Source organism: Kogia breviceps, chromosome 15, assembly GCF_026419965.1.
Source record: "Kogia breviceps isolate mKogBre1 chromosome 15, mKogBre1 haplotype 1, whole genome shotgun sequence".
NCBI lineage: Eukaryota > Metazoa > Chordata > Mammalia > Artiodactyla > Physeteridae > Kogia > Kogia breviceps.
The window spans coordinates 43,431,674-43,458,143 of NC_081324.1; the positions used below are offsets into that span (position 1 = coordinate 43,431,674).

The window sequence follows — 26,470 nt, forward strand, 5'->3', positions numbered from 1 at the left end:
TCCATCTCTCTTGGTCTAGCACTTCTGTATATTTTCCTCAAGCTTCTGCTAATTAGAAAGTTTTTGCGACTCTTTCAGTGTATCTTCTTTGAATGGTATTTTGCCTCTCCCTCCATGTTATGCTGGAATCTAACTCTCATTATGGGCTTAGAAGAAATGAGAAGAATTGACATTAATTTGTAAGTTTCAGGGTAATTTTAGGGATCAAAGTTCCCAGACCCAACCATGATGCTAATATGTCATACTCTTTGTTTCCAAGTCTTGTTTCTTACCCAACAGTTACCTTATTATAATTGTAACCTAGGCTTGGTCCTCAACAATAACATGGGAACTAAGATCCCACATGCTGTTTGGTGTGGCCAAAAAAAAAAAAATATATATATATATATATATGTGTGTATATATATATACACACATATATATATATACACATATATATATACATACATATATATACACATATATATATTAGGCAAAGGAATAGTATAGTAACTCCTCAATTGATTATTTTATTCTTTAAAAATATTTGAAAATTGCTTGTTTATTACCGTTTGCATTTTCAAATAGAAACTTGATGTGGTAAAGCCTCTTTGACCTATAATATATTGAATGGATATATAACCTGCTTATCCTGGGGCTCACCACATTTTGGGTACAAGTTATGGTACATCTAATCTGACAACTCCTATATCATGTTCTTGCCTTCACCAGCTCAGACAGGATATTCAGCTTACTAAAGACACTTCCCAAAAAGTTATTTCTGGAAGTACTCAAGGTATACTTTAAATGTGTCCATGAAAAGTTGATGTTGCTATTCCCACTCTTTTGATGCATATCATGGGAAAAATCAGATACATATGCTGGCTTATTTTAATTACTTGTATTTTTGGCATGGGAAAAAGGAAATACAGAAGATCAAAGAGGTTAAATAAAAACCCTCTAATCCTGATTTTGCTAGGAAGTATCAATATGAACTTAAAAAAATACATTTTTTAATTTTCCCCTGCCACCTAGTAAAATGGTATTGCTTTTTCTACCAATAATTTAACTTTGGAGTATAGAATTATATATTAGGAACACAAAAGAAATAGCTCACCGATGTTAATGTTTTTAATGTTTTTAAAATAAACATTATGTAGCTGATTTGTAGTGACAGAGGATGAAGAGCAGTGGAAGACAAGGGTTGTAGGATAGCAAATGGCTGTTACATGCAGTTGCTATAGCAACAGTAGTGCTCATAAAGATTGTGGAGTCACTTGGCTTCTTCTGGCCCTGGAGGTCATACATAGGGAAAAAGAGGAGTTAAAAGCTTTGAAAATTCAATAAAGAATATGTATGGAGAGGGCTTCCCTGGTGGTGCAGTTGTTGAGAGTCCGCCTGCCAATGCAGGGGACACGGGTTTGTGCCCCGGCCTGGGAAGATCCCACATGCCACGGAGTGGCTGGGCCCCGTGAGCCATGGCCGCTGAGCCTGCGTGTCGGGAGCCTGTGCTCCACCACGGGAGAGGCCACAGCAATGAGAGGCCCGCGTACCGAAAAAAAAAAATAAGAATATATATGGAGAAACAGAAACTCCCCATGGCATCTTTAGGGCAATCTTCCTTGTAGTTACATGATAGATATTGTTGAGGGGATTACACCCATGACCCCTGCACTGGAAGCACAGAGTCCTAACCACTAGACTGCCAGGGAATTCCCCCAATAAATATAATTAATAAAACAAATCAGCTGCATAATGTTTATTTTAAAAACATTAACATCGGTGAGCTATTTCTTTTGTGTTCCTAACATATAATTCTATACTCCAAAGTTAAATTATTGGTAGAAAGAGCAATACCATTTTACTAGGTGGCAGGGGAAAAAATGGCTGGCTGACCCAGGAGGAGAACGAATGTGTTTCTTTAGAGCTTGCCCCAAACTTCAATGGTGACTATGATGTAAAAGGGACGATCATCAAGAGAAAAAGCAAGGACACTGCCCAAGCAGTCCCTGTCTGACGGGGTACCCACAAAAGACAGGGCTCCTCTCTACTGAAGGGATCTTTCTTCTGCAATGAACAGTAAAGTGGCTAATTCAGAATTCATTCATTTTAATCCCAAGATTTAGATGAATTTTTCTATCATCTTGCAAGCTGGTATCTAGTATGTGTAACTTACAAATTTTTATTGCCGTCTTTAAGCAATTAGCTCACGCCATTTTTTTTTTTTTTTTTCAGTACTTTTCCCTACAGGACTGAAGGTTCAGAAGTAATTTGCAAAGGAAAACATTCCCAGCCATGTGACTTAAAGGTTACCCCCAACAATATTTGCCTTCATTAGTTTCCTTGAAAGGCCATGTTTTCTTAACTTTATATCATGCTCTTTCCCCCACTCACTAAATCTGGTCTGAGTCTGTATTAAGGGCTGCGTTGTTGTCTGCTAACTTCCAGAGAAACTGCTAAGCACCAAGAAAGAAAGCACTTAGCTGCCTTTAGTCATGATCAACGGTTTGCTCATAAGAGCCTAAAAGGATCAGAAGGGGTGGGGGGGAGGATATAGAAAACCTCTAATAGGTCACCACAGAACTTTTGATTTTGTTTATAGAGAGAACAACGGTAATAGTGACTGATAGGTAGTGCTCATAATTGATGTTGCTGTAATCCTAGATGAGGTGCAATTGTATGTATATTTAATGTACAATATCTTTATGAAATTTATGTCACATCTTACTCTAATGCTCCTATAAACTGCTGCACAGGAATAGAAGGAAATGACATTTGTATTCTGTTTAATCTCTGTCTGGGGCATTAACCTCTGCCTGCAGAACATCTCTACCCGTTTGTCTCTGTATTGGTTTGGGAGTAGTACCGAGACCAATAGGTGGTACTAAATAAATATGTGTCAGCTAGAGCATTTCACCCATATACACGAACCTAACTTACTTATTGTGGTTGTATAACCTTGTTTTCTGGGGTAATAATAACAATAATGGCTATCATTTATAAGATGGGCACTATCTTATTTAACCCCTAATGCAGGTATCTTCACACTTTGTTCACAGTTGAGGAAACTGTGGCCTGGGGAAATTAACGAACCTGCCCAAGGTCATTCAGCTAGTAAGGAATTAGAGCAAAGACTCAAGTTCAGGCATATCAGGCCACAAAGACGATACACGTGAAAAAAATTATTCATCATCATCATCATGTACTCCACGTTCTCCACTAACCTTGAATTTGCCTTCAATTCTCTCTTAGACTATAAGCATCTAGAGAGAGATCTGTAGCCCAAGTATCAACATCACAGAATGCTCTGGACAACTGATGGGAGGATCATCTAGTATAACGCGGCATAATCCCTGCTTTCTAGGTGTTTGGATACTAGGAGGAATACTCATTCCCAGTGGTGAACATGTCTCAAGTAAAAACAATGGTGTACATTCTGAGGTAAACAGGATGATCCTAAAAAGACTCCAGTAACCAAGAAGTAATATCCTAATTTCAACATGTTGTGCTTTCAGAGGCTGTTGGTAAGTGACGTAGAACATATATAGACTTCATTATGAGTTCACTTTGGTTCTGGGGGTGATGGGGGTAGCATGGTTGGGTGAAAGAAGTATGTGAGTTAGTCCCAAATTCTTCACGTACCGATTGCCTGGCCTAGGATGACCGGCTCAACCTCTCTGCCCTTAGTTTTCTCAAACATTAAAAGGGATTAATAATACATACTTTATAGGATTATTATGAAAACCAAAGGTAAAACTTTAAATTTTCTTGCAGTGGTCTAAAACATAGATTTTCAACAAGTATTGGCACTTAATTTTTACTCTTTTAACATCCAATTCAAGAAAGATTTGCTGAGCTGTATTATATATTATGCGGCAACTGCAAAGCAGATTTAAAAAGTGATTAGGAAACAACACTCCATAAGCTAGAATGGGGACAGATGTGTAAATAGCTACCTGCAATATGATATAAAAAGTGCTATCTTAACAGAAATGACAAAGTGGGAACACACGGAAAGAAATGGTTAATTCTTTCTTTAGGATGTCAGAAATCGTTTGCAGAAATGGGAGAATTTCAATCTATATTTGAATGTAAGGAAAGAAATGATAAGAATTTGCAAAGTTTTGAGCGCAGGCAAGGTTACGTAATATTAATCTGCATGAGGTTCATCCATCTATTCACTCAAAACATTTACTGAAAGCCTACTATGTGCCAGGCGCTGTTACAACATGCTAGGGTACAAAAATGAGAAGACATAGTTTTTCCTTCAAGGAGCTCACAGTAGTGAATGATACAGAGGGATACTTTGCATTTTTACTCCAAAATTTCCTGTCTTTTTTTTTTTTTTGTGGTACGCGGGCCTCTCACTGTTGTGGCCTCTCCCGTTGCAGAGCACAGGCTCCGGACGCACAGGCTCAGCGGCCATGGCTCACGGGCCCAGCCGCTCTGCGGCATGTGGGATCTTCCCGGACCGGGGCACGAACCCATGTCCCCTGCATCGGCAGGCGGACTCTCAACCACTGCGCCACCAGGGAAGCCCCTCCTGTCATTTTAATAAAAACTATTAATAGTACTTAGGCATATTTGTAAAAATGGTCATTGAGGCCATAACTCAGATCAGTAGTAAAGTACAATAGAAATTCTAGCACTGTTGCCATTTTTTTTCAAAATAACTTATGTCACAAGAGGAAAATTTGTAAATTTCCATTATTGGTTTGTTTGTTTTTTCCTTCTTCCCTCCACAAAAATCAAGGTTTCAGTCCAGGTCAACTTCTGAGCTTCAACTGTATGCACTGAATATATAATTTGCACAAGATACATCTGCCTTTGAAGAGTTTACAATTTAGCGAGGGTATGAAATTATCTCTCTGTAGAGATTACGGTAATATTCCTTCTGAAGATTTATCTTCCATGAAAATTTAGAAGGAAGATAATAGAAAGCAAAGTAGAATTTATTACATTGTTCTTTTAGAGTACCTGTAGAATCATTTCTATCCTAATTTCTGCAGGTACACAAGAAAACCAAATTGTGTTGGATTTATTGCCTGCTTTCGGCATCTTGACAGACTACCATGTAAATTTAAGCCTCTGTTTCCTTGGAACTGTTGGACATAGGCATCTTGTATTTCTCATTGAGAAATTTTACACCAAAGAGACAAAGGAGATTAAGGCAATAAACAAATTGAAATGGCTTAAGGAGACCTGGCACTCTTCCATGATATGACAGCTCTCCTGTTTCTCAGACTAGATTGTATTTTTTGAAAATCCAGCTATACATTCTTTTAAGAGACATCCCTAAAACATAATGACACAGAAATATGTAAATAAAAGTAATAGAAAAAATATATTAGGCAAATACCACCCAAAAGAAAGCTGGTGTAGGATAAAAATATCAGAGAAAATAGAGAGAGTAAGGCAAATAGAGATAAAGATGGCAACACAATAGAAAAAGGAACAAGCCACCAAAAAGGTATGACAATCATAAACTTTTATGAGCCTAACAACAAAGCAAAATAAAACCAATGCAGTGGCAAGTAGAAATTGACAAATCCACTATGATAGTAGGCAATTTTAACAATTGCCCATCTGAAACAGACATATCAAGTAGGATAGAGAATATTTCAACAGTAAAATTAACAAGCTTGTACAAATGGATGGGTCTAACACTCTGCACTGAACAAACAGAAATATATATATATTTTTTCAAAAGTATTTTCAAGTACACATGAAACATTTACATAAATTGCTCACAAATGAGTCATAAAAGGAGTCCAATATATTTTGAAGAATTATCTACGAAACACATTTCCTCACTACCAAGCAACAAAGTTAGAAAGCAATAATTGAAAAAAAGCTCCAGATATTTAAAAAGTTTTAAATACATTCCTAATAAGTCATCAGTTAAAAAGGGACACACAATAGAATTTACAAGATATTTAGAACCAAATGATAACTAAGTGTTATGTATCAAAACGTGTGTGGCAAAGTCAGAGTGGATCTTAGAAGGGGATTCAGAGCCTGTAGATACATTTATTTTAAAAAAAGAAAGAAAGAAAGAAGGATTGAAAGTAAATGAGTTGACAAATCAACTCAAGATATTAGAAAAAGAACAGAGTAAACCTGAAGAGAGTAAAAGGTAAAGCAAATAACAGGAAATAATAAAATAGAAAATTGGGCTTCCTTGGTGGCACAGTGGTTGAGAGTCCACCTGCGGATGCAGGCGACACGGGCTCGTGCCCCGGTCCGGGATGATCCCACATGCCGCGGAGCGGCTGGGCCCGTGAGCCATGGCCGCTGAGCCTGCGCGTCCGGAGCCTGTGCTCCGCAACGCGAGAGGCCACAGCAATGAGAGGCCCGCGTACCACAAAAAAAAAAATTAAGAAAAAGTAAATCAACCAAACCAAAAATACTGGTTTTCCCAAAACAACAACAGCAACTAACAAATTCATAACTCTCTAGCAAGACTTATCAAGAATTCAAAACAACCTAAAATGTCTATCAACAGAGAATTATGGACTCTTCATGAAATGAAATGTATAAAAGGTATAATAGTTAGAAAGAAGATTAGAGATTAATGGTCAGCATGGATAAATCTTAAAAATATGTTTGGCCAACAAAGCAACTTGCAGAATATGTATAAAACGATCACTTTTGTAAATGTCAAAAGTGTGCAATTAGGACTATATTCTATTTACGGGCACACACACACGTAGTTAAGATATGGAAACATTCATGGGGTTAACAAAAACCAAAATCGTGGTAAAGTTTACACCACAAGGGAAAGAGGGAACAAGGGAAACAGGATTGGAAACGGGGACAGAGAGGGAAGCCTTGTCTGTATCCATAATGTTTTTTCTTTATACACATCTGAAGTAAATAAAGCAAAAAGTTAATATTTGCTTAAGCTGGGTTGTGGATAGACAGGTAGTCATTATACCATTCTCCGTCATTTTCTATTTATTTGAAACATAATAAAATGTAAGAAGTAAAAACTTAGTTATCTTACGTAATCTTTTGTTCTTTCTTAATTCTCTCTCCTATCCTTCTCCTCTCCTACCCCACAACTGTAACACAAAGGTCCCAGGTTTACCAGTTTATGTATCCATGAAGTTACACAGATATTAATATATTTCACCTCCACATGGATATCCGAAAAACCTCAAATCCTCTTCAGGTTTCTCAGGAACTCCCTAGAGATATTTTGCCTCCTTATTCAAGTCACTGCCACAAGCCTTTTAGGGAGGTTTACCCAGAACACCCAGCTCTGTAGGTAAAAAAAGAGGTGGGCCAGAAGGTCCAAAGCCATCTTAGGAAGAAAGGGATTTCAGATTTTGATAAGTAAATGACAACCAGAGGTATCTTTCACTTCAAATACCAAAGCACCGTCTCATAGATAAACTCCTCTTATTTTTCTTTCTCTTAACACACCCTACTCAAGGCACAGTGCAAACAAATCCCCCTGGGATCACTGCCATTGATTCTGCTTCCAGCCGGTCTGCTCTCTGACCCACACCTGACCCACAGCCTACCGTTCCTCACCCCTACCCACACCCAACTCAGTCTTGCAGATAAGTAAGAAAGGCAGGAGATGATCTTTCCCCGCAGTTCACATGAAACAGGTATTTCTTCTGAGACAAATGGGGAGTTTCAATCCATCTGGATACAAGTCATCTAAAATATGACAAAAGCTACTACTAAACAATTATTTGTAAGTGATTCAAATAAAACTCTCATAATTCTTAAAATGGTCATAAATTGTTCATGTTGAGAATTAAAGTTACCTTACACTGTCTTTGTAGAGTAAGGTACTTAACAGCTATACCAGTGCTTTTAATGACAACTCTACTGTTTTAATTGCAGATACCTTTCATTGCTTTCTTGAATCTATGCTAAAACATAAAGCAAAGCAAAAACAAAAACAAACAAGAATGAGGGCTCCATTCTTAAGCTACTATAAAAATCTTGCTTTAAATCACTATTTTAAGGCAATAGTGTGGTGTCTCTAGGGCACCAAAGGAGATACAAAGGCACATGTAGATTGACGATTAGGACTATTACTTGGATACAAAGGGACTACTCAGGCGAAATAGTATTGAAATGGTGGCTGTTTTGGTGTGTTACTTTATCAAACCCTAAACAAACTATATTTCCGTAATTTCACCATTGTAAAAAAAAAAAGCTAAAAGAATGATTGATTTTAAGATGACTTTTATAGTAACATAGGAAACTCTTAATGTTTTATAACAAAGTGCTAACCCAATCGCTCACTGTTGGACCAGTAAAAGCTTCCATTTGATGCTAGTGGGAAAACATGAAATGTTTGTACCTAAGTAATTAAAATGGAATATTTATTGGCTTAAAGTTACTTCTATATATGTTTGAAGCAATATCCCCACTGGTATATATTACCGATGATTGAAATAAATTTGGCAGGAAGTCTCAGAAAACAATAATGGATTTCTCAGGACATAGGAAAATATTTTCATTCCTGTACCACTTGCATGCCAGGAAAGGAAAGTAAAACTTATTAACACAAATTTGATTTTGTCTTATGATTTCCCTTCCCCTCTTCTTTCCCTCCCTCGCCTCCACTCACAAACCCCCCTCCCTCACTGTTTTCCCTTGAGGTTTTCTGCTTATTCCATAACCCCCAGCAATACAGTTCTTGCCCATTTCCATAGCTCAGTCATTTCCAATAGCCTTTTCCTCAGGCACACACAGTTCTCCATCTTCTTTGTTCCACTTTTACCTTGCTTTCCCATTTTCCCATTTTCAGGTTTTCTCTCAGCTCCTACCCTGTTTCACCCTCTCTGTCTTTTTAGTCTGAAAGGTAATAAGAAGATATTGTCATCTTTACTTCCCAGGGAGCCCGAGATGGATTCACCCCAGAAGATAGTAACCCTATTTCCTTTGTCAATTTCCATTACCTATGTATTGTAAAGGATACATTGTCTATGTATTGTCTATATAAATGTAAAGAAAGCAGAAAAACCCAAACTGGCCAAATGCACTCTTCTGTGTTTCTTTAATGCTGAGCAAGGTGGTGTAAACTGCCCACCAAAGTTTCCCTGAAAATCAAGGGCACCAAAGCTCACATATGTATTAATGAGACCCAAGAGCATGTAGTTCAAATAAAAGCAAATTAAATATGTTAATGTACAACTTGGCATTAATGAGATTTACTAATAAGAAGAACCCTATTAACTCTTTTTCTGGATGGAATTATAACTAATACAAAAAGGTCAAATGCTTTATTAAATTATTGCATCTTCCCTCCAGATGTGGGATTTGCTTTCTGACGTGGTACAAGCCCAGTGGCAACACTAGTTTAACGAAACTCTGAAAGCACTACGTGTATTTCGTCAGGGTTTTATGTTTTTTTCATGAAATAATCCTTAAGCAAGTATTCTTGTGCTTTGCTTCTCACTCCCAGATTTCATCTGAACTTGTGACACTTTTTTTGGCGGAAAAATAGAACATAAAATGATAAGATCTCATTTGACCTAATGTCTTTGAGTAATACAAATAATGTTGGATAATTCTATATCAAAGTAAAAATTTTAAAGCAACTTTCTAGACCCTGAAACAATTTGGAAGTCAATACCTTCCCCCACTATTAGAAATATAAAACATTTTAATATTGAATATGCATCCTCCAGAGAGTTTGATTTCTAGTGAATATGATTCTACTAAAAGATCAAGTCCCAGATAAATACAAAGAACAACTGGAAACTTTATTACCTTTCCTTATAGAGAAGTATAGATCATACAACATAGACTAAATGAAATGGAAAAGACCTTGGGAAAGACATGGCACCAATATTTAAATTGTCTAGGAGTGGTGATAATTTATTCTTCTTAAAGATCTCCAAGGCAGAAAACTTGGCACTGTCTTTCCATGGACTATACAGAGATTCACCACTTCATGGTAGAATTCCTTCTTAAGTTTAATAGAAATCTTTGAAATTTGTGCTATTACAAATACATTTCTGGGTTTAATATATCTGTGCATAAAACTTCCTTTCTGTAGTTAGGTTAATTTACTCAGGGCAGTTTCTCCAAATTTAATTGGCAAGTAGACATTTAAAGCCCCATTGAAAATAGCCAAATGCATAAATAAAGAGTACACCAATTTACATTTCCACCACCAAGAGATGAAAAAGCCCATTTCATCATATCCTTGACATCCAAACTGCTCTTGATGTTTAAAAAAAAATGCTTTGTGTAGGAGTAATCCACCAAGTTACTAGCATTTAGCAGGAATGGGTGTTTTCATCTTCCTTTCTTCAGATGGTTTGGAGAGTACAAAACCACTAATATTGTTACCAAGTAGCAGTGGAGGGCCGAAGAAAGGCAATGTACTTTGAACTTCCACATCATTTGCATTATGTGATCCTGCATGTATTTCTATTTACTTAACGAACCTTTGTTTATCTATTATTATGTTCTAGACTCTGTTTAAGACTCTGGAAGCAAAAATGATGAATACACATTGTCATTCTCAAGGAGGTTACAGTTATAACTGAGCTGCTTATCTAAATAGCATACAGCAGCAGTTAAAAGGAGTTTGTATACCAGCATATTATAAACAATTCTAGGGAGAAGTCTGCTAAATTATCTCTGTTGTTGATGTTACTTCTAAATCATATTTCAACAAATATTTATTATTACCTGTCATATGCAAGGCACTAACCTGGGAGATGAAAAATGAACCTGAAAATATGTGAGAAATTAAGTGTGCCTAAAGGCAGACAAAGCTCCACGGGTCTCCAGTGTTTCTGCACATCTTGTGAGCAGAGGCATTGATAGCTTTTGTTCTGGAGCATCCTTTCAAGGATGTACGTATAGCGAACGGTCTTAGAAGGTAGAGGTAATGTCTCCCTTTGGAGCAGAGGGCAGTTACTGTAATGTCCAGTAATAAAAGTAACATCTCCTTCTGCAGAAAAGGTAGGTCAGGTTTGCCTGTTAAAGATTTGGTTCTCAGGGTGTCTTAGCTATAACACAAACTCACTGTGCATGCAGCATCCACCTGGGCATTCTGAGTCATGCCATGGGACTTGGGGGACAAGGAAAACTGATGTGAACATATGAAGTTCATGCTGCCTGATGAGCTAAGAGTAATAAATCCTTTGTCTCTGATCTGGGAGTCTCCTGTCTTCTGCCAGGATCCGTGAAACTGTGGCAGGATAAATTGTTAGTTTGAGAGTCAGTAAAATCTTGATAGTGCCAATCAAGAAGTTTACTATTTAATAAGGAGTTTAAGAAAAGCACACATATAACCATGGTATGTTACAATTGTGGTCATAGTTACCCAAAATACCATAGAGAAGGACAAAATTGGTTCTGACCAAGAGATAGTTTCATGTAGGAAGTTAAGGGAAGGAAAAGGAAAAGACTCAAAAAATTATCATTCTCTTCCTATTTCTCTGACTGTTCTTTCTCAGTATCTTTTGCTGGGTCTGCCTCTGTTGTAGGAACCCCTCAAGATTCTGTCATTGTCCCACTTCTCTTTGCATCTATGTCCTTTGGGAAATTTTATCCATTCACATGACTGCAGCTGCCAAATATGCATCTTTGTCCTTAATTTCTTTCCCAACTCCAGCTCCCTGTTTCCACTTGTCTACATCTGGATATTTTACAGGTGACCCAAATTTAACATGTCCAGAACTGAACCTATTCTCTCATCTTCCGACATATTCACTAGTCTCTTCCTTCCTGCAACTGTTAAAGGAATCAGCATTTCCAGGGCCTCACACAGGAAATCCACAAGGAATTCTCATTGCTAGGCAGGCATGTCATCAAAACAAAGTCAGTTTAATAGAATCAGCCTGAGGTAAACTATGCCACTAGAGTCTGTTAAGTATTGATACTGTCAGTAAAGACTCATTTTGACCTGAGAGTTGTCCTGTCTTTTCAAAGTGACTTTATCTCCAATCTGATCCATAATGGATTGACTTGATAGTTCCATGTTATTCTTATTTCAAAGTTCTTGTTGGCTGCTCATCCTTGTCCTTGTGCACAATGTCCTACCCATACTGGGTTCTACATAGACCTGCTTGGTGTCCAAGGGATTCATGATCATTTTGGGAGAGTTGTTTTACCCCGTGAAGTGAATTAGTAAACAGGTTCTGAGGATATTACCTCCTTAATAAATATCCTGTATCTGTTCCCTTATTTTCATGTCTAGAATACACTGTTCTGTCTCAACCCTTGATCAACCATCACCAGCGTCTTCTACTGTCTCCTATGTGTCTTCTATTTCTTTCTTTGAATCCATCTTGTATACACTTTCCAAAACATTCTTTTCAAAAATTCAAAGCTGGTTAACAAATTCGGTGCTTAAGACCTCCCAGTAGCTCCCGTAACTAACACCATAGGTCACCTACCACAGGTCCTTTATGATAAAGTTCAAGTTCCTTCACAGGAGAGACAAATGTCTCCATGATCTGAATCCTATCTAACTCTCCAGCTTCATCTCAGCCACTCCTTTCTTCAAATCTCAAGATGCAGCAAAATCACGATTATAGTTCTTCCCATGCAATATGCTGTTTCACGCCTCCATGCTATTACTGACTCGGCTCCTTTTCTCTAGGGTTCATTTCCTAGTCTCTCCCTCTGCCCTGTCTTGACTTGGCTAATTTGTTCTGTTGCATGCTTCACTAGTCGGTCATCTCCTCGAAGAAGTCTATGATTTTCTCATCCAATTCCTTGCCATGTAAGAGACTCCCTTCATAGTCTCAAAATATCACTACACATCTCTAACCCCTACCACACTGGATTGTAATTACCTTTATTTCCTGTGTTTCTGGCTCTCTTACTAGATTAAGACACTTGAGAACAAGAACTATCTTTGCATCCCTATTGGCTTGTGCCTGGCATATAAGTACTCAATAAATATTTATTGAATGAGTGGATGGATAGATAGAGAGGTGAAGAGTGGGAGATGAGCTATGAACATTTATGTAGCAGTTTAATCAAAGTACATTTAAAATTTTAATGAATGGAAAAATGGACAGACTATAGTATGGTGCTCTTTTGAAAGGGTATTAGTTACCATAATAAACATATCATCAATAGAATAGATTTGGCTGCCGTTCCTAATTATTATGAATATTTTCTTTTTCTCCTGCTAAACTCCTGATAAGTTAGACATGTAATAGATAAACTGGAACATAGTCAATATTTTCAAATTGACATATTTAACCCTTTTTAAATGGTAAATACAAAGCATTTATAATACTAGCATATATAAAGAGCAAAGTTAATATTAATATTGCATATGTTTGTCTTTCTTCTCTATCTTCTCTTCCTCTTCTTCTTCTTTTTAGTGAATTCATTTCCATTTATATCAATTCCAAAATGTGACAAATGACTTGAATCCTTGGAAAAGACTGTGACTTTCAGGTGTTCAGGTATGACTCGGAAGCATGTCGTAAGGTAGAAAAAAGAAACTCCAGAGAATAGATGATATAGAATGATAAAATATTTGAAAATAGCAGGTAAGAGTTTAACTTATTACAAACGAAGTAGTGGGAAAAAAAGGTATTTTAATCATCTGAGATACAAAAATAATGCAAGATGAATACATTTCAAAATATAATTTCAATGAGAGTTTGAGAAGAAAAGCAGATATGTTTTTTACAAGTACAGGGTCAGAACCTCTGAGGAGACCTACAGAGAGTCTGCATAATCATTCTAATGAGACCATCTTCCACTACATTAGCTTAAATAGTATAGAGCCAAGTGGAACTCAATGGTCTTCCCCCTCATGAATCCCTAGTGTTTATTCAAATGTAGTGTGATTTCAAGGGTAGATCAACTTAAGCTAGATATGTTTATCCCTCTATAGATTTAATGGTGAGGATTAAAAGAAATTAAAGGCATTTATTTATCTATAATAATAAAGTCAAGAAATGGAAAAAATTATAAGCTCAGAAAATACAAATGAAGGTCTTGAACAGAAGCATGAAAAGCATTATCTTCATAGTTATATACATAATATTTGTCTGCTAGTTCTTATTTTGACATTTGATGGACTTTTACTGTACTTCAGTATTTTGTCTAAGAATTTTCTTGTTAAATTTGACCTCCCTAAATATCTTCAAAATTTTTTCTTATTCTTCTAGTTATAGGTGTTCTTACTAAATTTAGGAAGAATGTTTTATCCAGGGTCTTGCATCTACTATTAAATATTCTAGCCCACTCATAGAATCACATGTAGTAATTGCTAACTACACTACTTTTGTTACTTCTTAGTACTTGTTCAAGTACTTTTAAAAGCTTTTGCCTTTAAAAATTCTAAAAGAAAAAAAGTTTTAAAAGGAAAAGATAATGTGGAATCTTCAGTATCCAAGTTGTGGAAGTGAAGATTCTTACATTTTGGGAAAGTAAATTGGCAATATGTATCAAAAGCCTAAAAGATAAGTTTACACTTTCTAATACAACAATTCTCCCTTATAGGAATTTATATTAAGGAGGAAAATCATGAATATGCCCAAAGATTTACCTATAAGGTTAGTCATGAGGATGTTATTAATAATATAAAAATTACAAACAATTAAAATGCCAAATCATAAAGAGTTGGATAAACTATCCAATTCTCTAAGCATGTTTCTTATGTGGAATACTATACAGTCGTTAATTTTAAAAATCACATTTTGGAATACATATCAACATGGTAAAATGAGTGAGAAAGGCAGACTACAAAATAATAGGTTGATCCAAATTAAACAGATACACACACATACATATATACTATAAGTAGAAGAATATGCACTAAATACAAAGAGTGATAAATTGTTAGCAGGGTGATGGGATTATAGGTTGTATTTTTTCTTTTGGGGGATTTTCTATATTTTAAAAATTTTATAAAATAGACATTTAAACACCATTTTGGAGAATTTTAAATTTGTTTCTGAGGTGAGGGAAAGGCATAAACTCTTCAAGAAGTGGGTTTGGGAATGAGTAGAAAAGCTACTAGAGAAGTTAAGCATGATCTCAAGCAATTCTATGTAAATGAAGGTGACACTGCAGCCTCCATAAACCAGGAACTTGAGTATGAGAGTAGTCAGGAAAGAAAGATGCATCCAGTTTGGACCATCCACCCAGGGTGGTCGGGTGTCCAGGAGAGGTGTCCAGCATAACCCCACTTTCCCTGTCTTTCTCTTTTCACTGGTTACTTCAAAAGAGGGGTGGAAACATATATTTGATGGACTTTCTTTAGAGGATTTGTAAGCAGGGAGCTAAAATCTCATTATCTTTCAAGGGAGAGGCTTAAAAATGGAACTGCCTCTGACACTAAAAGTCCTTTGAAGCTTCAAATCATCAGAACACCAACAACAAAGTTGTATACATCCTGTGAAGATTTTTGGCACTAAGAAATATTTACTAATAATTATTATTTGGGCACTAATAAAAATAAAATGAAAGGTTTTCTACCTGTGCTTTGTCGCATTAAACACATTTATTAAGAAAATATAAATTATATCATGAACCATATACTTTTCTAGGTGGAAAGAATCTTAGCTTATCTACTTAAGTGATATAGCCAATTAAGCTATCTATTTCTTTAACTAATATGTTAAATGTATGATTCAAAACAATTTATTAATATATGAAAAATAAATAATTAGTGATTAGTTAGTAATTGTGCTTTATTTTAGAAAAGTACTTGTTGAAACTGAAGAATTGGATAGCTAAACTATGAATCACTTAACTACTCCTCTGGAAAGCCTTTCACATAATTTATAAAAGCACACGGGAGTCAGGACCACTACTCATCACCAGCAGCTTCTCAGACTGACATCTTGTGCTTGTTTGGGAGGAAAAATACCATCTACAAAGAGCTTGCTTCTTCATAAGCCCAAACCTATAACCTATAAAGTTACACACATGCACACACACATACAATGATGATTTTGGTAAATTCAGTAATTAAATTATCATTTGCTTTTTATATTTCTGATTATTTTTGAATTTTAGAAGCTCCTACAACTTCAGCCATAATGTTCCCCGCTTTGCTAAATTATAGACAGTGCACAAAAAGAACTATTATTTAAAATGGTGGTTTTAACACTGTAGCTTGTGTTATGGACTGTGAAATAAACTTAGTGGATAATGACTGATGTTGAAAAAATTAAACAGTAAAGAACAGATTAAAAGATCAGGATTCAGTACACATTAGAAGTACACAAAAAAGTATTATTTTGGAAAACTTTTGTTTTGATAATACATGTATGTGTATTCTGGGTGTATTGCAATGCAATACATATTTTTATTTATTTTATTTATTTATTTATTTATTTATTTTTTTGCGGTACGTGGGCCTCTCACTGTTGTGGCCTCTCCTGTTGCGGAGCACAGGCTCCGGACGTGCAGGCTCCGCGGCCATGGCTCACGGGCCCAGCCGCTCCGCGGCACGTGGGATCCTCCCGGACCGGGGGACGAACCCGCGTCCCCTGCATGGGCAGGCAGACTCTCAACCACTGTGCCACCAGGGAAGCCCCCAGTACATATTTTTAAATGGGGATATGTTGTATATGGTTTCAAAAAGCAAACATGCCCACAAAATCCAATTTGCACCTTGGAATATTTTTCCTTAATATGGATATTTTCCCTTAATATTCCTATATTGACACTGTAATATACGTATTATTCAATGATCTACTTAAGAAAGGCACATCCTATATCAAAAGCAGGAAAGGAAGAGATGACAAAGTAAAATTCTGAATATGTTTTTAAATCCTTCCTGAAAGTACCCATATGGGATATGCTTCTTTATGGTATTTCGTTTACCCATTTATACATTCTCTTGATAGATAGATAGATAAATAGATAGATGAAAGAGAGATAGATGGATAGTTAGGTTGATTAACTTACCTATATAGAGAACTTACTATGTGACAAGTGCTGGGGAAGCCAATGTAATAAAGCAAGACATTCTGACGGTAAAGTCCTGGCAAAGGAGACCACAAATAAGCTAACAAACAATAAACTAACAATATGCTAACAGTTTTAATGTGTTGTCACTGATGGTCTAGAGGTACATTTCTAGTTCAGTGACAAAATTGCAGAACCTGATTTTAATAAATAAAATTTAAATTTTCAGATGAATGAAAAGAATTGGGGGCCAATCTAATAGTAACCATTGTTGTACGGAATTACAACCTTGAAAATTTCTAGACCTGATGAACATTAATCGTTTAAAATCCAGAGATGCAGTGTCCTGCTAAATAATACAGAGTGCGAGGATGACTCAGCCTATTGATTATTCAATTCAACATTAAATGAGCACTTTCCATGTGCCAGGCATGGTAACAAGAGCTGGAGAAACAAAGGTGAATAAAATACACTTTCAGTGGCCACGATTAATTGTGGTCTAGTAGGGAAAGCCAACATAAAAACAGATAATAAATCATAGAGCAACTCGCACAATTAAAAGGGTTGGGGGTATTGTCAGGTACAGGGAAAGGAGTGGTCAGCTCTTTGCAGGAGACAGAATTTCACGGAAGAGAAAGGAAGAAAGGCATTCCAAGCCAAGAGGACCACCTCTTGAAAGGGAAAAGAGCTTAGAGACCTAGAAAACCACCAGGGCTGTGAACTTTGATATCACACTTGACCACTGGCATATTATGTGACCCAGGACATTCCGATACGAGGAAAACCAACATGTAATGTTTTTATCTTGCAAAGCTGATAATGCAGAGAATTAACGAGATATGTATGTATAAACAGAAGTTTCACAGTTAGGAAGTCATGAAATGTCCCTCATAGGAGTACTATAGTATCATATGCCTGATTCACTCCCTGGCTTATCAGCATCATTAGATCAGCATATGAAGAGTCATCATGGCCACTGCCTGGATCTGCTGGGTAGCAGGGCTGGCTTACTGTGAAATTAGTGTAGAATAACCCCATAGACTCTAGACTTAGGGACTCAGGTCCCACAGCTGGGAGCAGGCACCTGGGTTTCCTGTTTGAGGAATGATGCTTTCTACTCTGCCAGATGTAACTGTTCTTCCAAAATCAAATCATTTCCTCACAGCTCCATTTGCCTCTTCTTTTTTAAATTTTGCCCTTCAAAACCAATACTTCTTTTAATAATGTTATTATTATTAACAGCAAATGCTTCCATAGCCCTTCCTATGTGTCAGGCCCTATTCTAAATGCTTAACATGTATTAAAGGATTACATTTTCATATCAACCCTATGAGATGAGAACTATTATTGTTATCTTAGTCTATCTAGGCTGCTATAACGGAATATCATAGACTAGGGGGCTTATAAACAACAGAAATTTATTTTTCACAGTGCTGGAGGCTGGGAAGTCCAAGATCAAGGCATTGGTAGATTCCGAGCCTGGTGAGGGCCTGTTTTTTTGTTCCAGAACTAATCACCTCCCAAAGGCACCACCTGGGGATTAGGTTTCAACATACGAATTTGGGGGGAGCACAACCATTCAGTCTATAGCGATTATCCCCATTTTTCAGAGGAGGAAAGGGCAAGTTGCCCATGATCCTGAATAGGAGCAGAGTCACTAATGAAACCCATGCCATCTGACGCTGGAGCCAATATTTTTAATCACCATAAAATGCTGCCTCCCACAAACGTTAATTTAAAAAGGTATTTGGCAGGAACCAGGGAACAGCACATTGAATTCTGCTCTACAGAAAATTTTTCTTGGATGTTTCTTTTTCATAAACTGCAAAATCTCATAAGTTTTGCCCCTGTACCCAGTTGTTATGCTTTTATGCACGTGGTTTGCCCAACAATCTTAAGAAACACGCCTCCTCATATCATGTTTGGAAGTGTAGGTCAGCCAGACTGAAAGATTACCCTTCTCAGGTGATTTATTTTCCCTACAGTTTAACCAAAACTCTCTCTGTCTTACAAATAAGATCTTTCTGAAAGAGTTCTGCCACGACAGGGGACTTACATAAGAATTTGTAGCTCATTAAAATTTCTTCCCTCTAATACTCAAGAATGAAATGAAAACTTTTCTGCAAGGCCAGCATTAAGAGCAAATCTAATGTAAGTTCTTAATTGATTTTAAAAAAGCTGATTGCATTAATCTTTTTACTTTTTATCTTGTCTTTTGGTCACAAGTCACCAATCCTTTCATGGGAAGGAACTACTTCCATTTCCTGAAGCTTTTTAAGAGGATATAATAGTCACAGAAAGTTATTTTTTAAAATCAATCTACCATGTAAGGTTTTAGGATCTACAAAATGGTTGAAGGACGCCTGACCCTATCCATTCTTAAATGTTTCTTATATCATTTTTGAACTCAGCTTTATTTCCAGAAATGATTAAATATTTAGATAGAAAAATAATTAGCTGGCACTGATCTCCTTTAAGTTTTTAAAAATTCTTTCTGTGGGCAAAACTTAGAACTTTATGGACCTGTGATTCTGAGTAAAACAGACACTAAAATCTTTCCCACTTTTTTTTCAAGACTTTTCCAAAAACTTAACATCAGTGACAGAAAGGTCAAAACTTTCAGCAGAAGACTTCTGTGAAAATTATCGCCAGTATTTCAAAGTGAGAGGACAGGGAAAGTGGGAGTAGAAGAATCTCCGTGTTTTTCTTTAATTGCTATGGAGAAGTTTATTCATTGGCACAGAACTAAGCCAGCCCACTGAAAGGCAGCGGATGTTTTCAAGTCCCCTTGGGCGGACGAAGCAGGTGCTGTTTTGTCTTACATGCACTGAACACTGAATACGCATTGAAAAATATAAAGAACTGATATGTAACCCTTTCACCTGGCCATCATTCACCCCTGCCAGTGTAAAATAATGCTAAAAAAAAAAGATTAGCACATAAAAGTCAGGATGTGCCTGAAGAAGCAGGAATCTTACAGCCACCTTTACATTCTGAGCTCTGTTTGCAGTGAGCAGGCCATACTCAATATTGGGGAAAACAGAGTGTTTGTCACGGAAAGCAGACTGTGGGTTTGTATCTCGGCAAGGCTATCTACAAGTGTGTAATCTTGCCAAACTAATGTCCTGGTACGCGTATCTAGAAAACGGGAATTATTCCAACCTTTAAGCTTGGGAGAGAAATGAGTGAGAAAAGCATGTGAAAACAGCTGGTCCCAGTCGTTTCCCAGTAACCCTTGGCGTGTCCACGGCTGTTGTTAGCCTCATCCTCTGCGGTCTCCAGCAGCTTGTCCATACAATGAAGGTACTAAGCCGACAGTCACCTTCCCCTGCGGAGGTACTGATCATTCATTACCTTTCTGCTTCTCGGTGCTTAGGCCTTTTTCATTCTGCCTAGCAGCCCAAGTCTAGACTGCTGGGGGTAACTTCCAGCTGCGTTTCTGGAGAATTGTAGGGTTGGCGGGGGCTGGGGTCGGGGTGCGGAGGACACGGCAGGGGATGCTCCCCGCTTGCCTTTCCCAGCTTCGTTTGTCTGTGGCACTTTCAAGAGGTGGGCACCAAACAGGTCTTTTTTGTGTTCTGTAGTAGCAACTCCAATGCTAACAGGGTCGGGGTAGAGGGTAGAGTGCCCGACATGAAGACTGAGAAAAATTCCTGAGCTCGCTGCGTTCTTCCAGGGCGCCCTTAGGGCAGGCCCTGGGCAGCGAAGGAGTGCGGGCGCGCGGTGGCGCCCGGGCGAGGGTGCAGGGCCCCCGAACGGTCGGATGGGGGAGCGAGAGGTAAAGCTTGCGGAGCGCGCCGAGCCGCCTGAGCCGAGGCCAGACCAGAGAGCCGAAGCCGAACGGAGACAGCAGGGCTACAGCAGGAGGAGGCCGAGAGGGAGGCGGGGCGGGGCGGGGCGGGGCGGGGCGGGTGGTGTAGGCGAGGCGGGGGCGGAGGCGAGGGCGGTGTCTCCCCGAGCTGCGCAGGCGTCGCTCGCACCTTGTTGATTAGTCAGTGCTGGGAGCGCTGCTATGGCGTTTCTCAGACCCGCGGCTCCTCCTCACACGCTCCAGGCGGAGGGAAGGAGGGGTAAAAGAAGGAGGAGGCGAGCGGGCGGCCGCCGCAGCTGCAGACCCGGGGCCAGAGGAGGAGGCGGAGCGGGAGCCACCGCATACAGCCCGTCCGCCACCGCCCGCCGCCGCCGCCGGGTTGCTGCGAGTCCTCTCCGGGCTTGAGGGCACGCGGGGCGCCCCGGCCATGTCCCGCAGCGGCAGCTGAGCCGGCCGCGTGCCCCCTCCCTTCCCGGCGCCGCAGCCGCCGCGCCCCCGGGCTGCCCGCGGCCAGAGTGCCCGGCGCCTTCCGCGCGCCCCAGACCGCAAGTGCGAGCAGCGGCGGCCGCCGAGGCGCGGGTGGTGCAGGCGGCGGCGGCGGGAGCGCGGGGCCGGAGGAGGCGGGGAAGATGGACCCGGCGCCCTCGCTGGGCTGCAGCCTCAAGGATGTGAAGTGGAGCTCGGTGGCCGTTCCGCTGGACCTGCTGGTCAGCACTTACCGACTGCCCCAGATCGCGCGGCTGGACAGCGGTGAGTCTCCGCCCGCGGACCGCAGCCTCGGCGCGTCTCTGCACGCGTGTGCCCGGGAGGGTGGGACCCTGTGGGGAGTGGGCTGCCCGCCCCGCAGCGTTGGACTTGGCTCGAGCGGCTGCCGCAGCCCTGGCGCGTCGCTCTCAACTCCCCCCAGCAGCAGCTAGAGGTGTGAAAATCAGAGCCCTAGTAGTATAATTTAAAAGGACGCAAAAAAAAAAAAAAAAAAATCAACATAAGGGAAGCCTCTGCAGATAGTAATCTTGCAGGCGAGCTGTCCCTCTTCACCCGCCTGTAAGAATTACTCAACCTGGGAAACCCTGTATGAGTTATCTTAGGCAACTTTCTTACAAAATAATTGTGCTTTGGGTGGCACCTTTATTTTGTATACTCTCCTCTCCCTCCGCCACAAGAAGGAACAGATTTTAGGGGAAAGGCTCCTGGGTGACCAATGAAAGGGATCACATTTCTCGGAGACGTTTTATTACAGCTTGTCTGTTTTGTTTAACTGAAGAGAAAGTAATTTAGGGCTGTGTGTAGAAAATGTTTTTAGCAGAGGTGATGGTATGTTTAAGGTTAATTATTAGCTTAGCGCCTTTCTAGCCTGGAAAAAAATTGAAAATACACCAAAACCTGTATTGACTTGGAACGTGAGCTAGGAATTAAGAAAGGCTTGTGTTTCCTGAAATTGACAACCAGAAACCAACCAAACGACTCCCAGCTGTTTGTTCTGCAGGTTGACATCTGCAAACAAGTAGATGGATGTGCGTACTGTCAAGCAAATGGATACCTTTCAGTTTGAGAGTTCTGACATGTAAGGTGGCAGTTTAGGTGTGTTTTGTCCTTTGTGTTTTGGCAATAACTTCAGTTGATTTTGGCTTCGTGCGATTTCAGACTGTTTGCAGAAACTGGCTTGCTTCTGCTGTGGGGCTGCCAGAAGCACCTGGGCGCAGGCTGGCGGGCAAGCAGATAGAGCTGTGGTCACACAGGCCAAGTCGGAACAGCACTGAGCAGAAAGATGTCATTTCAAGTCACAAGGACTTGGTTTACTCCTTTTCTGGAGTACAGGAGTGAGTAACATGAGATGTATAAACGTCCAAAGGCATTTTTGTTCCCGTTCTTTTCTGTGGGGTTAGATCAGACATTTGAAGTACTGATGTGAAAAATAAAGGCAGGAAAGTTCATGAATGCTGGAAAACAGTCTTGGGTGGGCTTTGGAATAAACTAAGAGTTTTAAAAGTAGTAATGAAGTGCACGTGAGTTCAGGGAGGGTCAGGTGGTGTGTTGAGGCATTTCTGCTTAGAGTGGGCGTGCTTTAAATATGTGTCTATAGATCTGAATCAGAGTGTGTGTGTGTGCTTATGTGTGCTGACACTGTCATTTACTCTTACACCGTGCAAAATTGTGCATATTAGGTTATGTGAGTCCTCACCTTTTCCTACCGTCTCTCATCTCTGCACACTCCCCCAAAACTTAACTAGCTAGGTAGTGAACATTGGTGTGTGTGGTGTAAAAGTCACCCAAAAGTTTCATTAAACTGAAAGTTTAAAGAGGCTGAATACCACCAGTTGCAGACATGTTAGCTTTATTATCCACTTTCCTCTCTCCGCCATTCATAAAAAGGGTCTGAATCAGCAGTGTACTCACCCCACACTTTTTTTAAAATTAGGACGTGGGTAGCAAGTCTTAACAGCGTGTCCTTTCAAGCTGTGGATTTTGATCACTACGTGTAATTCCAATTCTTTATTGTACGTTTTCTCTTATTCCTGCTTGAGAATCACAGTGGCATACACAAATTTGAAATAATAGCCAAATACTGCTTTATACCTTGCTTCTTTCACTTAATCCCATCGTATTTAATTTTTTTTTTTAAGCTGCATGATGTTCCATGGGATGATGGCTGTATATCTAGTCCCAATGCAGTGGACATCAAGCGACTTCATTTTTTACTATTATTAAGTTGTGATGTAATGAATACTCTTGTACATAAATCTGTTTGTTTGGGTTAGTATGTATTCCTTCCTTGCTGAGTAAGCATGTAGATCCGTTTTAAGTCCTTGATACACATTGTCAAATTGCTTTAGAGGTTGTACTCACTTATACACAAATGAGAATTGTGAGAGTACCAGTGTCCCCACAGCCTTAAAATAATAAGTATTTTACAAACAACCAAAAAAAAAAAAAAAAAAACTCTGCTAATTTGAAGGGGGAAGTGTTAGATTACCAATTAAATTTGGATAGACTTTAAAAGAACTGATGATAGATTCCATGCTTATGTTTTAAAATGTTTCACAGCAATGCTTAGAACATGTTAAGCATATGCCACCATGCTATATGTGAAATTTGTGCAGTCGTCATCCTGTGTATGTCCTTTTGCCGGTTTTAGTACTACTGCAGGTACATTTTATACACGCACACCCTATACTTATACATGAAAGGTAGCCATTTTCCAAATCACTTGTTTTCAAAGAGGTTAAAGAAATTGAAAAACATGACAGTAGTTGACATTATGTCAAGAGAAAACTGTTGGCTATTTTAAGCAATCATTAAAACCATTAAACATCTGATTTCATAACTGTTGATTATTGAAGGCCTACTATGTGCTGGTACATTTCTAAGTGCTTTATGTATTTTGTCTCATCCTTAGCACCCCATTTTAAGGACTTTGCGAGCCTTGATATTTAGAGAAATTGAGCGACATACCTAGTAAATGGTGGACTGTGATTTTCAGCTGACTTTCTGATTCTAAAGACACCTTTTATCTCAAACTGTACTACCTCCTTCTACTAAATGGGAGTAGATTTAGAGTAGGTCTAACGTCTGCTCTAAATAGCCCCACTGTCTCTCTGAGAGCTTGAGGACAGGAAAGTCAATATTTTTAAAACAGTGTAGACATCGAATTAAGCGCCGGCCTCATCCATCATATCTAGACGATTTCCTGCTTCCTAAAGGAGTGGCTGAAAAGAGGTAAGAGGCAGAGGAGAAGAGAGTACAGAATCTGAGAAAGAAAGAAAAAAGCGGAGTCGGAGGGCTTAGGGTATGTAGATGTGTCTGTTGACATTACTCCTTAGGACATTTGCCATGTTTAACATACTAACTACACAATAAGTAAGAGCTTTCCAGTTCTTTGCCTCATACATGTCACTAATGAAATGCCAGTCAGACACATTCAGTATTCCATCCCCAGTGGCGAAATTTGTCATCGTGTAAGATAAATACAAAATTAGTGAGCCTTTATGGTATGGTCTCATGAGTCTTTCTGGAGACTAAAAGAAAAGTACTCTAGCGGTTCTCCTTAGGAGTGAGATACATCTCTTCAGCCAGAGTCTAATCCCCGCCAGCAATGCAGTTAAGGTCAGATATCTAACTTCATCATCAATTTTAGAAACTTGGCTGCAGAACCAGGTTCAACAAATGTGTTTATGACTAAGAAGAGGGTTGAGAGGATGCTAATCCACGCCGCATCATCAACCCATCCTCACTCAAAGCTAGGTAGGTGGGGAAATTGTTCTTTCTCTGTCTCTTCAATATTTTGTCTTGGAAGGGTTCTGAAGGGTTGTTCTACAGCAGTGTTCTTACAACTTTTTTGCTCTTGTAGTGCCTAAAAATTCTGTACAACCCTGTACCCTAAGCACGTTTTTAAGTTCATTGCTAAAACTTTTCATCCTAAATTTAAATAGTTGCAAAGGATGTCATTTTTCAGCATACTGTAAATGTTGACTTTTTAAATTGTTGCATCATTTAAAAAACTCTGTAGTGGGATCTATACTTAATTCCCAGTATCATTCATTTTTAAAAATGCAGGCGTAAGTTCTTAACAGTAAAATTCTTACATCTTCCTTTTTCTCCTTAAATTCATATTTCCATTTCCCTTCCCCTACAGAATTCTATCCCAGTGTAATATAGTTTTTTTGTTTGTTCATTTGTTTTGGTAGAAGGAAGGATTTATTACTTGCAGTAAATAAAGAGAACACTGGAGAGCTTTCCCAAAGCAGTGTCTCCCAGTGTAATATAGTTTTATGCATGAAAGTGTCTTATTGATCACTCTGTCTTATGTAACAAAAAAGAATATAAATTGAAATGTAGTATTTTGTATTTCTTTTGGCCATAAGGCTCTTTTTATTTAAATATTTCAGGTTGTTTAAAACAAACAAGTGGAAATTACCTGTCTTAGAGAAGGAGTTACCCAAATGCTGGAGACTTCATCCTCAACAGGCATCAGCACTTTTATTTGTTCCTTTGTTAGTACCCTGAGCCCTGTGCTCTTTACCTCCTGGGGTAATGAAGATTAGAAAGATCTGGTGAAGGTGATGTAGATGCATTGCTTTTGTAAAGTGGGAAAAGGACCTCTGCGAAGGGGAGGTGATGAAGGACAGCTTCCCTTGGTCAGGAGATGGATGTCCCTCCATCCCAGTCTTGGTTCCAGGCAGATCAGTTTTCAAACAAGAGAATATTTGGAAGTTGGGGATTTAGAAATTGACTCACTTATAGCTGTGATGGTGAACCCCTTGGGAAGTGTTGGCTTTGCTTCAGACACATATCCCAGTTCAAAGAATGCTGGTCTAGAGCAGTGAAAGGTGAGCTTGTGGTCCTGTCTGCTGAAAGAAGGAGGAAGACCAAGGCTGCGTGAACTGCCAGGGAGAGAGAAATAAAGATGGTGGGTATTGGAGGCAGCTGCGTATAAATTAGCAGCAATCTGTCCCTCCTAGCTTTGCGGAGGAATCAGAGTTGACTCTAAGCCCCAGGTGTGTTGGGACTGTGGTGAGCTTTGGTATTTGCTTTCTGCTGAGCTGCTTCTCTAACTTTACCATGTAAGTGCCTGGAGGGCTGATGGTGCAGATACAAGGTGGGCACTCCGATGGCAGTGAGGGTCCACGAGGCTGTTTGCAAATGTCAAAGGTGTTTATAGATTCAAGTTTTATCTTTGAAATTAATGTAAATTCCCCAAATCTGCTCCATGACTGGTGTTACTTTAATATATATTAAAATTTTTTTCTAAAGTAACTTAATCTTAGTCTTTCTCCAGGAAGATGTGCTATGCTTATCTTTGGT

General features: G+C 39.1%; 1 protein-coding gene across 2 annotated transcripts in view; it reads left to right on the forward strand.

Moving 5' to 3' along the window:
• The first annotated feature begins 21,210 nt into the window (after positions 1-21,210).
• GAREM1 (GRB2 associated regulator of MAPK1 subtype 1) overlaps positions 21,211-26,470 on the forward strand; it is a 222,527-nt gene continuing 217,267 nt past the window's right edge. For both annotated transcript variants that reach the window (XM_059040273.2, XM_059040274.2), the window contains exon 1: positions 21,211-21,418. In XM_059040273.2, the coding sequence (XP_058896256.1) occupies positions 21,298-21,418 (121 nt within the window). In that variant the 5' untranslated portion in view covers positions 21,211-21,297. The remainder of the gene's footprint in view (positions 21,419-26,470) is intronic.